This window comes from Glandiceps talaboti, chromosome 8 (assembly GCF_964340395.1).
Source record: "Glandiceps talaboti chromosome 8, keGlaTala1.1, whole genome shotgun sequence".
In the NCBI taxonomy this organism is placed as follows: domain Eukaryota; kingdom Metazoa; phylum Hemichordata; class Enteropneusta; family Spengelidae; genus Glandiceps; species Glandiceps talaboti.
The window spans coordinates 22,988,192-23,003,364 of NC_135556.1; the positions used below are offsets into that span (position 1 = coordinate 22,988,192).

The following is a 15,173-nucleotide window of genomic DNA, read 5'->3' on the forward strand; positions in this document are numbered from 1 at the left end:
TTTCAAGCTAAGATGGAAAGGAATAGATTGAAGTACTGAAAATGTATTTTCAAGCGTTTTATACTTACATCAATGTAGTCTGTGGATGCATGGTTATTTCTTTCTCAATTTTCTTCAAAAAGTTAGTACTGTTATCTCTCAGAGGAGTTTTGTGGTCTGCTACTGGCTGTGTTTGTAGCATTGTGTCTTCTGTTGGTTCAAGTTCTTCAATAGATCCTATATGTGGAGGAGGTGGGAATTCAGACTCGTCCTGTGAGTCTAACTCATCAACACTCGGTGACCCAGGTGGTGAAGGCAGAATAAAGCTATCCGTTGTCTTGTACCGAAACTCTATTGACCGTTTCTCTCTTAACCGTCTAGCACTTGGTGAGATTGTCTGTTGGTTTTTGACAGTATAAAGCTGATCTGTTGCTGAGAGTAAATCTTTCTCAGTTGTCTCTGTATCAGACTCGTCACTACTGGTCTCCGAACTGCAATGATAAGGACAAGATTGTCTGTGTTATATATATATTCACTCCACAACTAAAATTAACACAATGGGCTTGTCTTCCTTCCCTTGTTCTCAGAACATATGGAGATACAGTTTGGATTGAGTTACAACAATCTGTGTATACGACATTGAAAAACCTATCCATTGACATGTATACCACACAGAAGTTTATCAATGATAATGGTATACCACTTTGGAGGTCAAATCAGTCAATAATGTCATATGGGAAAGATATAAAAATTCACACTGTGTTTTTTGACAATAATATATTGTATGCTGTAGTGAGATGAGCACAGTGGACATACACTTCACTTTTACCTGCATACCTCCTTTTACCAGATTCATAGCACTCAAAAACAAATCGACACCAAATTAGTATTGACAAGATTAAAACACACTGGTATCCTGTTTACTCCAACCCATTCATCACTTGTTTATCCCAACCTTTCTTGGCACTCAAGCAAATGAAGAAGACTGTAATTTTAGGGTTGGTTTGTGCTAAGACAAGATTATTTTGACTTTTACTCCATTTATCACTCACAAGGTTGGACTCAGTGCCAATCAGATACATAGACACACTACAGTACAAACTTACAAATGATTACATGTTATAGGCACATATGAGTTTCACTAGCCGAGAATATTTGAACAATCCATCATGGCCTTAGGCGAACTGTACCATCTTAAAACATTGTTTTACCGATGTTTTTCAACATGGCCTCATCAGACTGGGTTACAAAGAACCATATCACATCATTATTTATCGCAATAGGATTTAATGAATGATGAAAGACAATATTTGGATGACGTCACAGTCTAAATAGATACTCTGTTTTTATTTCTAAATTCTCAGTATTCAGACTTCAAAACTAATTCCTGGCAGTGATATATATTTTTTTAAATGACTCAGCATGTTCTATTTACAATTATGAAGAATATGCAATCTCAATAATTTTTGCTATTAGAATTATAACATATATTAATAATCTATCTTATACATTGTAAAGTAAATCAAAACTGACTATTTATGGTGATAAGTTGTCTGTACTTTCAATGCTAGCAACCCCACCAATCTCACTACTTAGGGTAAAGTCACAACTATGATAATCATAGAATGTGAAATCTCAAGTATGGTAAGTTTATGTTCTTACAGAAATGTAATAATTTATTGAGCGACAGGCAACCTTTAATTTCATTTTAACATCATATTCATAAATGTTTATGAGTAGTAAACTGTCATCAAAATCATACGTTCTCCTAACTATATCTACACAAAGATGGCATACACATTCCTATAGGGATACCAAGGAACAGTGTAGGGAAACAAATACCAATGCCTGAAGACAGGCTAAAACTATCCCAAACACATGGCTTATGTATTACAAGATGTTTTCCCACACAATATCAGGATAACAACACTATCTCAATAGTTCAATGCACTAAACACAGTTATCATATAAAAACAAGTTCCTTCTTCTTGATAACTTGAGTCACTTCAAAGAAATACCAGAGAATTTCTCGGTGTGAATCTTCCGACACTGTGTCTGTCTGACCTCAACCATGACCTTACCACTCTGCAAGGTCATAAAAAGCTAAGACCCTAATCATAAGAACTATAATGCTTACAATTAACATTTTATGACCGCAATTATTATCTGATAAAATTGGGTTGATGACCCAGAAAAACAAAGTCTTTGACTGGTCAAGTCTTCCTGGCCTGTTTACTGTGCTGTTGTGTTGCATCGGTGGTTTGACTGCTAGAAGGTACAACAGTTAATGATCAATGGGTGCTGGCATTTTACCAGGGTTCCCGACCAAAATTATGGCACAAGGAAATCTATGCAAATTTAACCATACTTCCTTTTTCTGTTACCATGGTTCACAGACCTTAATGAAAACACTGACAATGAATGTAATACAACAGTGGAGTATCCTTAAGTTTTTCAGATGCAACTTTTTTCAAACAATCTATTCTGGTGTTCATTTTATACTTCATTTTTCCCATACAGTGTTTTACACTTATTAATTTGAATCCATACAGAGTCTGTAATATGACTGTCATTTGCTCTGTAGATGTTGACAGATTTCTACACAAACACAGAAACCAGACACATTTCAATTATCTGACACTGTTGATTGCATTTGTTCTTAGCTCCCAGTCTATGTTGTCCTAGCTGTTCTACAATATAATATTAACCCTACATACTTAGCATGGATCCCAGATTAAATTCAAAATCTGCTCTACAAGTCACATTTCTCAGGGATTAGAACTGTTTATGTGTATGAAAACTGAAAATTTCTAGAAGGAATTTGAAAGGCCAAATGATAGCTACAAATCACACAGACTGCCGTGGTGGTTGCATGAACCCATGACAGATACAGTATCTTTAGTGAGAAAACCATAGCACAGCGTAATCTCATCGGGTTGACTGATAAGTTCTCCCACAGACGACTAGTATACATGCACTTTGCTACAACTGGTGACCTTACATTGACACGCAAAGTAGACATACAAATATTTTATTTGTGTTTTAGTTTTGATTTCAATCTTAATCTGTGTTATAACATCCATAGTTCAAAGTTGGTCTGAGATACATCCTGGGCAAATTTTTTTGACTATATCAGCCAAGAATTATAGTCTTTTGGATTCTCTTGATACTTGCATGTATTTTGATATTTTATCTCAGATGCCATATGTTTGTATAATTCTTGTACAATATGACATAAAATACTGGAATGGCCTTCAAAATATCACATTCCTCAATTTCTGTTCTACTCATTACAGCTTCTTTAGACATCTTTAGTTTTTTTCAAAACCATCATCTCCAAACTGTATACTAGATTTGTATGTATGTACATACATACATACATGTATACACATGTTCATACATACATACATATGTACGACAGTACGTATGTACATACATACAACATACGTATGTACTTACACACATACAGACAGACAAGACAGACAGACAGAGACAGATCGATAGACCATGCACTTTTCTTCATCGCCTTTCAACAAAACAATGCCCCAATACTTGATCAGAAAAGTCACAGTTCCTAACACCACCCAAATGTGATAGCAATGCCAACATCAAGATCATAGTGGTAATTGATGGAATGTGTTTATAGAGATGATGACATTGTAATGTGCTAATTGGAAACAAAATATCAACTTGGCTATTCCCCCACAAAGATGAACCTGCTGAGTGGATAGGGAATGTTATTTAATGGGTAGTAACCCACAGCTGCAACACATTGCATAATGTAACATGGGCAAGGATGAAGAAAGATATACATATCAAATATGTTGTCCTTCTTTAGCTCTGACAAAGATATGATACTGGCATGGTCTTCACTACTCAAATCAACAACAACAACAACAACAACAACAACAACAACAACAACAACACCAACAACAAAAGAAAGATTCATACAAACAAATCTATGCATGTTATGATGATGCGAATTTTGGGATGGAAAATTTCAGCAAGACATGTCGACATGAATGGAAGATTGACAATGAATGAGGAACTTGGCTTTATGGATAAAACCACACAGGAAATGACACAAGATATTTATTAAACTTTCACAATCTAAAAGTTAAACAGTGAGCACTGGTTATGTCTTTGTAGCTGAAATTTCTGCTCTGCTTTAAGTGAGGGTGATATTATTTCTTTCTTTTTTTTTAAACAAAAAAAAATGATTTATTGATTTGTACAAAATCAGATTAGCAGGGAATACACCAGGCAAAGGCTGACATGAATCATATTTCTTGGTTATGACACCTATCAGTGAACTGTACAAAACAGTTGATGGAAATTAATATTTGACATGTAATTGGAGAATTCAATTTCCTGTGGTGTGTGACCAAACCCTTGGCAGTATTACACAAAAGTTATGACTTCTTTCAATTGTACTGTGTGCCAATTACAATACAGAGTGGATATCAGTTTGAGATATAGCTGGCTATGGGTCAAATGAAATCACTCATTTGAGAACTTATCAGACCATTGCAAAGTTGGGTGCCGTACAAACATTGTTTATAAAAGATTAAGTCCCAGGGTATAAATGACTAGATCAAAAAAATTCATATTTAACAATGTTATTGTTACGTTACGTACACAACTATTCATAAGTTACATATATTTGTAATCAGTATTTTCTGGTAATTGTATTTTTAAAACAGCCATGGTCACAAGAGTTAATTTTAGTCATACATTAACTAAATTCACATCAGCATGTGTTTGTTTACCTTGCATTAAATGATATTTACTCCTCAAATATACATAAAATAAAGTTGTTTTTAACTCTGTCTTTGGACAATGTACTCTTTTTCAACTCAATGCCTATAGCACTTTTACGTAATCACTCTTAACAATGTATAATTAGGAGTAACAATAGCAGGATGAAGACAGCCCTATATTTCATTTCCAGTCTTTTGTCTTTACAAATGCAAATTTTCTGTTAATTGGAAACTCTAAATGGAGCTTGTTTTCCAACATAAAACAAAGGAATTCTAATCTCAGAATGTTCTGTAATTACTTGAGTTGTTGTCAGTTAATATGAAGGGACCCTTAACAGGGTATTCAGTAGTTACTTCTGACAAGTGTGTGTGTGTGTATGTTTTGACAGCGTAGGTTGATAGACTGACAAACATAACAGAAACTGGTGCTTGTAAGAACTAGCCTTGCATACACCTATAATTATTTCAATATTTCTCTTTGTTAAAAATGAAATATTACCCCAAAAGTTTGTCATAATGTAGTAATATTATCAAATAGTGATATTATCAAGGTGACGTCAAAGTAATTTAGTTTGCTGTGTAATTATAAATACTGTGACCTTTCTAATACAAACATATGACACCTCCCCTTTTCACTGATCACAGCAATTTTATGAAACTGTGAAAATTAAAACTCTTACCTCAGGTTGAAAATGCTGGAGAAATCCTTCAGGAAGACAACAAATGCTGTATCCTATTTAGTTAGAAGAACTGTGACCAGAGGCTAGTTTCTATCATGTACATATATTGTTGACTAAAGTTCCTCGCTCACTAGCTAAGACTATATTAAAACACACGGGCTGATGACAGATAGGAATGGAATTAACATCCTGATGATGTCACCATCCACTACCCAATCAAACATGACACACTGACCATGTGATAAATGATTCAAATCAGGTGACTCAATGCCTAAGCCAATCAGAATGGATTTAGTAACCCTGGCCACCTCTTAATCATTAAAATATTATGTTTTGAAAGTAAACTGAACTAGTGCCTATTTATAGTGTGTAAACAGCAGTTGAAATCAACTTGTTTATTTTGTTTATGTGTCCTACAGTTTGATTTTCTTTATGATGTTGTTTGTGAAGCTGATATTCTTTTGATGTGAATGAGATATGGTAATGCTATCTACAGCTATAAAGCAATGGAGACATCAAGGCCAAACAATAAATTCAATCAAATTGTGTTGTCTCAGACTAATAAAGCACCATTTAATGACTAAATGTTATGTTCAGTGTTTAATATACACTATTCCACTGAGTTTAAGGTCATGTGTGTTTGTATGTTCTTGACATTGTCAACTTGAAGTTCAATTAGATGGTCTTAAAATTAAATGGAAGCAACTATGGGCCTCTAGAGATGTGAATAAACATATGGATAACTGAGATTCCAACTGATTTAGTCGTCTGGAAGTGATTGGAGTAGAATGAATCTCGGTTCAGTAACTAGTTCATCGATTTCAATTGCAGCTGTTATATTTCCTATGTGATGATCTTTACTGTATCTAATTTTTGTAAGACTGGTATTCAGGGATTTTTTCCTGATGTCAATTAACTGGGTGTAATCTAATGCTTCCATCATACACATGAGATTTAGAAGACTTAACAAGATATCAAACAGAGTCCTTTACACTGTCTACTCATATTCCTCTGCATCCACAGTCTATAAGATTTTGGATGTATATCTTGAGATTTAATATCAAAACGTCAGTTCTTTCTACTGTCTATCGATATTTCTCTGTATCTCTAAGTATAAGATTTTGATGTACGTCTTGAGGCCAACAGAGCAACAAATTACAAGTTAAAGTGAAATAAATAAATTCTGATATATGATCATGTTTTGATCTTTGTAGGTATTTTTGTCTATCCCTGTCTATGGGGTGTTAAAGAGAGGGCAGTGAAGTCATTGCCTCTGAACTGAAAACTTAAATCATTATGAAAATGACATCCACATGAAAAAGATTTACTGTAAGTTTGCCGGTAGTGCTAAATCCCTTGGTTGACTTACATGTAGGAGGCCACCACAAGTGGAAGTGGCAGGAAAAGTGACTTCCGATGCAGCGGAACATTCCAGATACAAGCAAAGGGAAAAAGAGTGAAATTCCATTGACTCACTACAGTGTGGCAACCAAGGGGATATAGGTTGGACATACATGGTCATAGGCAAGGTTTTTTGGTGTGTCTTGCTTACAATCTGGGAGTTATTTATTTGACTGTTGTGTGTGTGGTATAGCTAATCAACTAGTTGGTGGTAGATACACAGATAGTTTATAACACGTGTTACAGTCATCAGTAGAATACCTTTAGTGGCACTAAAATCTGATTGCACATCTTGGACTGTCTACACTATTTTATATCAAAGCCCCGAATATTAATAACAATTTTTAAATCAATGAAATAAACAAGTTAAAATTTACCTTTGTGCAGAGTTTGAGAGACTGTTTATTTTACAACTGTAAGTCAAAATTATTCATTTCCTTCTGACAATTCATTGGATAATTTAATATACATATCTATATTCAACAAATTTCTTCATGTTTCAGAGACATTTTTATTGACATAACATAAAGTTCACTAAATGAATTTTCAACATTATTCCCTTGTTCTCTTAGGGTAAATGCTTTCAAATAAATGGTAGGTGTATGAAGTTATTTAAACTATGAAAGCCCATCTGATCAAACAATTTTAATTCTAATTTTAATTTATTTTAATTTATTTTAATTTTAATTTTGTTGTGTGGATGGATGCGTTTTTTAACTTCAGTATGATTGTAATGCTGTATGAATACAACCTTAGATTTCAAATGTTGTGGGATCTACGCTGCCTGAGACTTACCATATATGATTTAAATTTTTTCCAAATTTTGTACATTATAACTTAAGTGCAATTGATTTTTAAAAAAATACATTAGATACTACGGTAAATACAGTTGACATGTATTATATTAAGAAAACCAAACTGTCACCTCACTACCTCATGAGTTTTGATATAAATATTTTCATGTTGACACATCTTGTTTGCATTCATTTTACTGGCTGATTATCATGATTACATACACAACATTCTTAGCTGGTTAGGTCAGTTTCTCTGTAAGCTCACCTTTTGAAAACAAAGGATTACTTATCACTTAAAGGTCGGAAATAAAGGTAGAAATTCTACTCTTACTAAAAATCAGTTGTCCATTGTACTCCACAGGAGATTGTTACAACAGGAAGTTCTGTGGTAAAAGATACCATTGACTAATTTCATCGTACTGGAAAGTCAGCCTTGATGGGAAAAAGATATTCTAGACTGATAGGAACATATCTATGTTGTTTATTTGCGTTCATGGTTATGCATAAAAAAAGTGTGGTTTGCCAAGTTTAGATAGCATAGTTTTGACACATGTAGGGATAGACTAAACACAACATGCTAGTGTTGGACAGACACACAGAAAAACAGCTACAGTAATCATACCTACATAAACCAGACACTTTGTTGAGGTTACCACATATCAGAAGACTACACATACACATACACAGCCACACATCAACAAAAGGCCTTGAGAATACTTACCAGGATGTATCTATTTCCTCTGGTGATTTGGGTAGTGGTGGTGGTTGTGTGTCTTCAAGTGTTTGTGATGGTGGAAACTTGAAGATTTTAGGATCAGCGTGTCTGTTGTATGCTTTGATACTCTCCTGTCTAGTTAGCTGTGCTTCTCTTGTCTCTTCACGTTCATCGTCATCAGAATTACTTTCAGAGTTGACCAGCGTTACTAGCACTGCTCCATGTTGGACCTACAACACATAGAATGCACACAGTACAGTTGTTGAAAACCTTTAAGTTTATTTGTTCATAGCATAGGGATTAGGCTAATACATTGATTACACATACAAACATATGTTTGGTAATGTAATCCAATGACAATGCAGAATGAAAATATTTCTTTTATCTTGGAGGAAACAGGAAATTAACGAACCGTTCACAGTTTTTCCTTTTATTTTTTGTGAAACAATAGCTGATTATTTTCTATCGCTAACAAGCCATGCATGCATGTGAAAAGAAGCACACCAGTTGTTGGAAACAGAGATGAAATATTTATTATTTGACCTCAACCTTAGATCAGACACAAGACAATATAATATATTTTGACACACATTCTCTATAGAATCACTGTACTTATTTCTCAAATTTGTTAAATCAGTCAAAAAAAGAAGAAGTTGATTTTCTTTTTTATGGTATATTCACAACATGACAAAACAAACGTATAAATTTTGAAATGTTTTCATGGTTGCCAAGGACACTAGCTTTGTAATATACACCACCTGTGTGTATTTAGAGATGTTTGTTAGGATACACAAGGTAGACATCACAAAATGGACTATGGAATGAGAGAGAAGGATCACTTTCAATTCAGTCAAAAGGGTCCTTTCCTCATTCCATGGCACAGTTGGGAATAATGTGTTTGGATAGTACTGGGAGGGAGTATGGAAGAGGTTCAACATCCATATGATGTAGTTATGATATGGGTAGACAACTAAAACTATTTGTGTTACTGTTAGTCTAACACTCAGTTCTAACACACATGATGAGTGTAAGGTTCACATGGTTAACTTAAGTCTGGATATGCCAATGTTATCTTAAAGATTCAATGAAGAACAGCACTAGATTGGTTAAGGTAACCTAGACAATTGTCATCTTTCTATATCTAGCTCACAAGACAGTTGTTTTGGATAGCTGGAGATATTAAGACTGACACATGGCTATGACACCATGACTATGTTAGTCATTCTGACAAAAATATTGAAAAAAGGGTTATTTTACCTTGTAAAATTATCATGTAAGCACTGTGAATTTCTAAGTTTAGTATCACTTTTGATGGGTTATATTATGGAGTATTTAAAGTGGCTATGATTGTTATGCCTGGTTATAACATGTTGTGACTGGTTACAATTTGCTATACCGGGTTACAACTTGTTGTGACTAGTTACAGTGTGTTACAACAAGTTACAATTTGTTATACCAGGTTATACCGGGTTACAACTTGTTGTGACTAGTTACAGTGTGTTACAACTAGTTACAATTTGTTATACCAGGGTACACCTGGTTACAACTTGTTGTGACTAGTTACAGTGTGTTGTGACTGGTTACAATTTGTTAATACGGTTAGAACTTGTGACTAGTTACAGTGTGTTGTGACTGGTTACAATTTGTTAATACGGTTAGAACTTATTGTGACTAGTTACAGTGTGTTATGACTAGTTACAATTTGTTATACCAGTTACAACTTGATGTGACTAGTTACAATTTGTAATCAATGATAAAAACTTGTTATGATAGACTAAGTTACAACTTGTTATGACTAGTTATGATTTGTTATCAATGGTATTGGTAGACAGATTGGTGGTTACAACACAGGGAGGTATGAATGCTAGTGAAACATCATGGTGTATGTGATTGTTGGAAGTAAATGGAAGGAAAGGATGGATAGGAATGAATGATGACAATTAACCTTAGTGGGAGTGGTGCTGACTTGGATGGGTGGTGGTACGGTCTGTGCAAAGGCAGCTTTCTGGTAAGTCTGACTTGACTTCCGTGGTGGTGTGAAGTGATCCACATTGGCTGACCAATTACTTACTGAGCTAGTAGCGTCGTTGGTATTCTGATCTGCATTCCTGAAGGACATTGGAAGAGTTGCTGCTTTCTCCTTATTGCCAGATAAGGGTTGGTTCGGAGTGGAGGTGCTTGCCTGACGCATTGCTGATGGTTCTGTTTTCTGAAACTGTGGTGAAATTGCCCTGTCCTTGAAGCTGTTGTTGGAATACAGTTTCAAAATGGCTTGTGTGCTTGACACTTTTACTGGTGGACCTCTGCCAGTTCTCCCAGCTGCTGGTAGTGATGCTGTTTTGTCGACATAACTACTGGTATTTGCTGGAAGCTTGGCACTTTGACTATCAGATTGCAACCTATGGTGTCTTCTCTGGGCCTTTCCTAGGATAGATTCCTGTGATTGATGTGGAGATTTGTGTTTGCTACCTGCCAGTGATGATGTTGGTGAACCTCCACTGCTCGGTCTATCTCTGTGTGATGACGCTGATGACATAGAGTCTCTTTGTGAAGCAAAACTTCCATATGATGTCTGGTTTTTGATATCATTCTGTGAGTAGTTATTTGGTGGCAAGGAATTTGGACGAACAACTTCTGACCGTGTTCTTGGCAATGACTGACCACTGGTATCACTATCACGTCTAAACGATGAAGTGCTATAACTTCTCTTAGGTGGTTCAGACCTCATAATGGCTACTTCTACTTTACTTCTGTCGACGTAACCCGTCTGTTTAGTTGAACTTGCCAAAGATGATAAACTTTCAGCTGTTTCAAGTCTCGGATGGGCACTAAGAGGTCCAGGACCATGAGCATAACAGCCTGTTTTGCTACTGTAAAATGACAGCAAAGCTTCCCTCATTTTTCTTTTCTCTTCTGGATCTGATGGTTGCCTCTTTTTATTTCGACTTGTCGGATCTGAACGTTTGCGCCACTGCTCCGATGCTGAAGTTTTGTGGTATTTTTCAGAATCGGATTTTGAATGTCTATGATCTGCAATGCGTTCCATTTTTGGATCAGACTTTTTGTGCTCCTTTTTGGCATCAGAGTGTTGCCGTTCTTTCTTTGGATCTGAAATATTTTGTTTACTTCCATACTCTTCTCTGTATGGATCAGATGTACGATACTGCCTGTCATGGTTTGCTAATTTTGGTCTCTGTGCATCTTCATTCCTTCTAACACCTTCTATCCCAACTGACCTCTGGAACATTTTTTCTGGATCTGACAAGGTTTTGGGATCAGATTCTCTTCTTTTTGGATCTGATATTCGTCTAGGGTCTGAAGTTCTCCTTGGATCTGATGACCTTCGAGGATCTGATGTTCTCCTTTTTGGGTCTGAACTTTGTCGTCTTGAGTTCCTTCTGTTTCCATGAGACCATTCTTCATCAATGTCACTGAGTGGTTTCTCCATTCCTCCTTGGTAGGTTCTGCTAGGTGAGGTTGGATCATAAGCATATGACATTGACCTTGAATGTCGAGAGTCATCACCTTTGACATGGTCGTACCATTTGTTCACTTCTGCAGAGGGTGATCGTACAAACATACTGGCACTCTTGCTGTGTTCCTCATCAAACTGCTTGTATGTAGCCTCTGTGTGTGGAGGAGATGTATCCTTGCTTGAGCCTTGGGAAACATTATGAGGAATGACATCAGGTGCTGGTAATCTCTCATCCTGTGAGGGACTCAAGTTACTGAAGAAGGCCTCCCTCTTTGCCTTGTGCACTGTAGGCAGCTCAGGCTCTTTTGATTCTTTCAGGAACTCTTCTTTGTTTTTCACTTTTGATGACAGATTTTTGATGCTGGCGTAACCTGCCTGCTCTTTCTGAAGATTTGAAAGAATGGAGGTGTTTGTACCAGTGGGTGATGCTGGACTCTTAAGATTTTGTCTACTCAGTGAATCATCTTTGCTCCTTTCTTTTTCTTTCTTCTTCTGTAATGCAATGGGTTCACCATGTTTGTACTTATCACTGAATTGTGTCTGGCTGTCTCTCAGGGTCGGTGACATAACAACTGGATATTTAGATTCAACTTTGCCCTGTTCTTGAACAGATGCGTCATATTGCTGATATTGGAATTCTCGTCTGAACGGATTATCTTCTTCAATTTCAAAAATAGAAGGTTTACTGGTACTAAGTTTTGGCGTATGCTGCTCCTTTAACTTTGTAAATGTAGACTGTTTTTGTGCATCAGCAAGTTTAGGATATGATGTCTTCTTAGACAATTCTTCTTTACTATCATTGCTAAGATCAGTTTCTGACAGTCCTATGTCTTTAGCACTTCCCTGCACATTCAGGGTATTCTCAAACCTTTTGACTGTTTCTTCAGTAGGACTGATAGCATGTCTTTTGGAGACACCTGTGCCCATACCTGGGGTGATCTGGTAGTCGCCTGGACTTTTCCACCATCTTTTAAGCGATGAAGCTTTTTCATCATCTAGATGGGTTATATCTTGTCTCCAAACATCAACCCCAGCTTCACCTTTGCCATCAGGATGGCGTGGACGTCCTTGTTTGTGATCCTCTTTGTATCCATTGACAAGTTCTTGCTCTCTTCCTGATACTATAGGTTCTTGCATGTTTGGACTATTGGTTACTATATTTTCTAAGTTTCTTGGTCGGTCTCTGCTTGAGCGACGAGTGTAACTATGTTCAGCCTTGGGCTGCAATGGTACACTTGTTGTCTTCTCTGGTTCAACACTTTGTGGTCTGACCATAACTTCCTGGTTTAGAGTCCCTTTCAGAGACTGTGAATGGCTCTCATAACCTTGTTCAACGAGGTTCCTCTCTAACAATGACTCATACTTCTTGATCATATCTTCAGCACTCCCTGCACTCTTCATTGTGCTATTCAGCGATGATGGTGATTGGAACCTTTCAGGTGAAAACTTGTCAGGTGAAGTGTCCCTACTTCCTACTGGAGTTGGTCTGTTTGCGTTTACCATTTCTGGGTTCAATTCTTGTCTTTCTAAGGGGACATCTCTTGTCGGAGGTGAAGGCACATTGTATTTCTGTGTGTAATCGTAAGGCTTTGTGAATTTCGGTTCAACTTCCATGGGTTTCTCTAACACCTCTGCTTTCAAAGGTTCGTCCATTTCTACAAGGTACACTGTGGCTGTGTGTACCTCAAACTTGGATGAAGGTGGGTACTTGTAATGTTTGCCATCTATAAAATAGCCACCTGACTCAGACTGATACACTGGATGGTATGCAGTTTTCCCCGTTTGTGGCTCTTTCTCTAAATGCACCTGACTTGCAAAAGTCTGAGTGTGTGGCTGCTTTGCTGAATCTGGCAGTGTTCTGACTTGCCCCTTGTATCCTTGAAAAGGCTGCAAGTCTGTATTAACATGTTCTGCAGACTTTGATGGGGTTACTTGTGGATAAGTACTTGGGGTCCACGTGTGTGCATGTACATGTGTAGGGTGAACATCCCTCTCTGATATAAAAGTCTTACTACCCTCAGCTGACACGGGCCATGACGGCGATTTATCATGTGAATGTAATCGGATTTTCATACTTGAATCCCTCTGTGGTGGGATTGGAGGAGACATTTCTCTTCGTGTTGGTGAAATGGGCGGTGGTGGTGATTTATATTCTTGCTTTTCTGGTGGCGAGTACTGCTCATATGTGAATTGTGGTTCTTGAATTTTTGACTGTGATGATGTTGGTGAAATCATGTATGTGAGTGAGCTCCTTTTAATAGTTTCATGTGGCCCACTGTTCCTTCTAATAATATCCTGTGACTGTCCAAAATTAGTAGTTGGAGGAGATTTGACATCGGAAACACTTGGTGACTGTTTTTGTGAATCAATATTCACTTCAACTCTGTATTGTTTTTGCACTGGCTGAACCTCAGCCGTCAGTGGTTGTGCATGCACAAGTTGCACGGGAATGGCTTTCATTTCTCTGTTGCGGTCCACTCTGTGGACAAAGCTGTCCTCTTTTTTGGTCCAATCGTGGTCCCTAAAGGTTTGTGGTTTCACATGATAATCCTTTTTCCACTTCTGTTCCCTGTTGGGTTCATGAAAGTCATTTCTGTTATTTTTTTCAAAGTCTCTACTGTGTATCTGTCCATAGTACTCTGGTTTTCTTTCTTGCTCAAAGGCAGAATGTGTAATCCTAAAGTCATTATCTCTCGGTGTATACTGGTAAGTGTTAGTTGTAGCTTTCTGAGTCATGTCATCGTAAGCATGAGTTCTTAGTTTCACAAATCCACGTTGAGAAGAGGATGGTTGTTGTTGTTGCTGTTGTTGTTGTTGTTGTCCCCTGAAGCTAATCAAGCTAGTTACAGACTGGGCTGGGGTTATATCTCTGTCTTGCCAATGTGTCCTGCTGCTGTGGTTCTCAGGCGGTTGATACCTCCTTCTATACTCTTCTTCATGATTCTGGTTTCTTGCTGCCTCCTGGTTCTGTTTGTGACCCTCGTGACTGTGATGCCAAGACTTTGGTCTGTATGGCTCTTGTGGTCTACAAAATGAAACAAAGATTTATATTAATAATTACTCTTTATTTCTATCTACAGGAACAACTAACTCAGTTTGGACTCTTTTCAACTATAAAACCATTATTTCTTGATATCATCTTTGCACTGCCAAAAAACAACAGCATTTCAAATGGTTTTACTTTTATTTAACAAACAAACAAACAAACATATATACAGTGTGATAATACTAAATTGTGTTCATAACATTTAGTTTTCAATGAAATTGGAAGTCACAGTTATCTTGCTTGAAATTTGATTTTCACTAACTTGTCTTGGTGAAATTATCTGTACCCCCCTTCTGCTACCCCCTAGAACTATATGATGTACA

General features: G+C 36.8%; 1 protein-coding gene across 1 annotated transcript in view; it reads right to left on the reverse strand.

The window, feature by feature from the left end:
• LOC144439390 (uncharacterized) overlaps positions 1 to 15,173 on the reverse strand; it is a 122,518-nt gene that overhangs the window by 6,750 nt on the left and 100,595 nt on the right. Inside the window, exons 4-6 of the mRNA XM_078128677.1 lie at positions 10,401 to 14,829; positions 8,336 to 8,559; positions 69 to 470 (exon numbers count right to left, since the gene is read on the reverse strand). Coding sequence (XP_077984803.1) covers positions 69 to 470; positions 8,336 to 8,559; positions 10,401 to 14,829 — 5,055 coding nt within the window. The remainder of the gene's footprint in view (positions 1 to 68; positions 471 to 8,335; positions 8,560 to 10,400; positions 14,830 to 15,173) is intronic.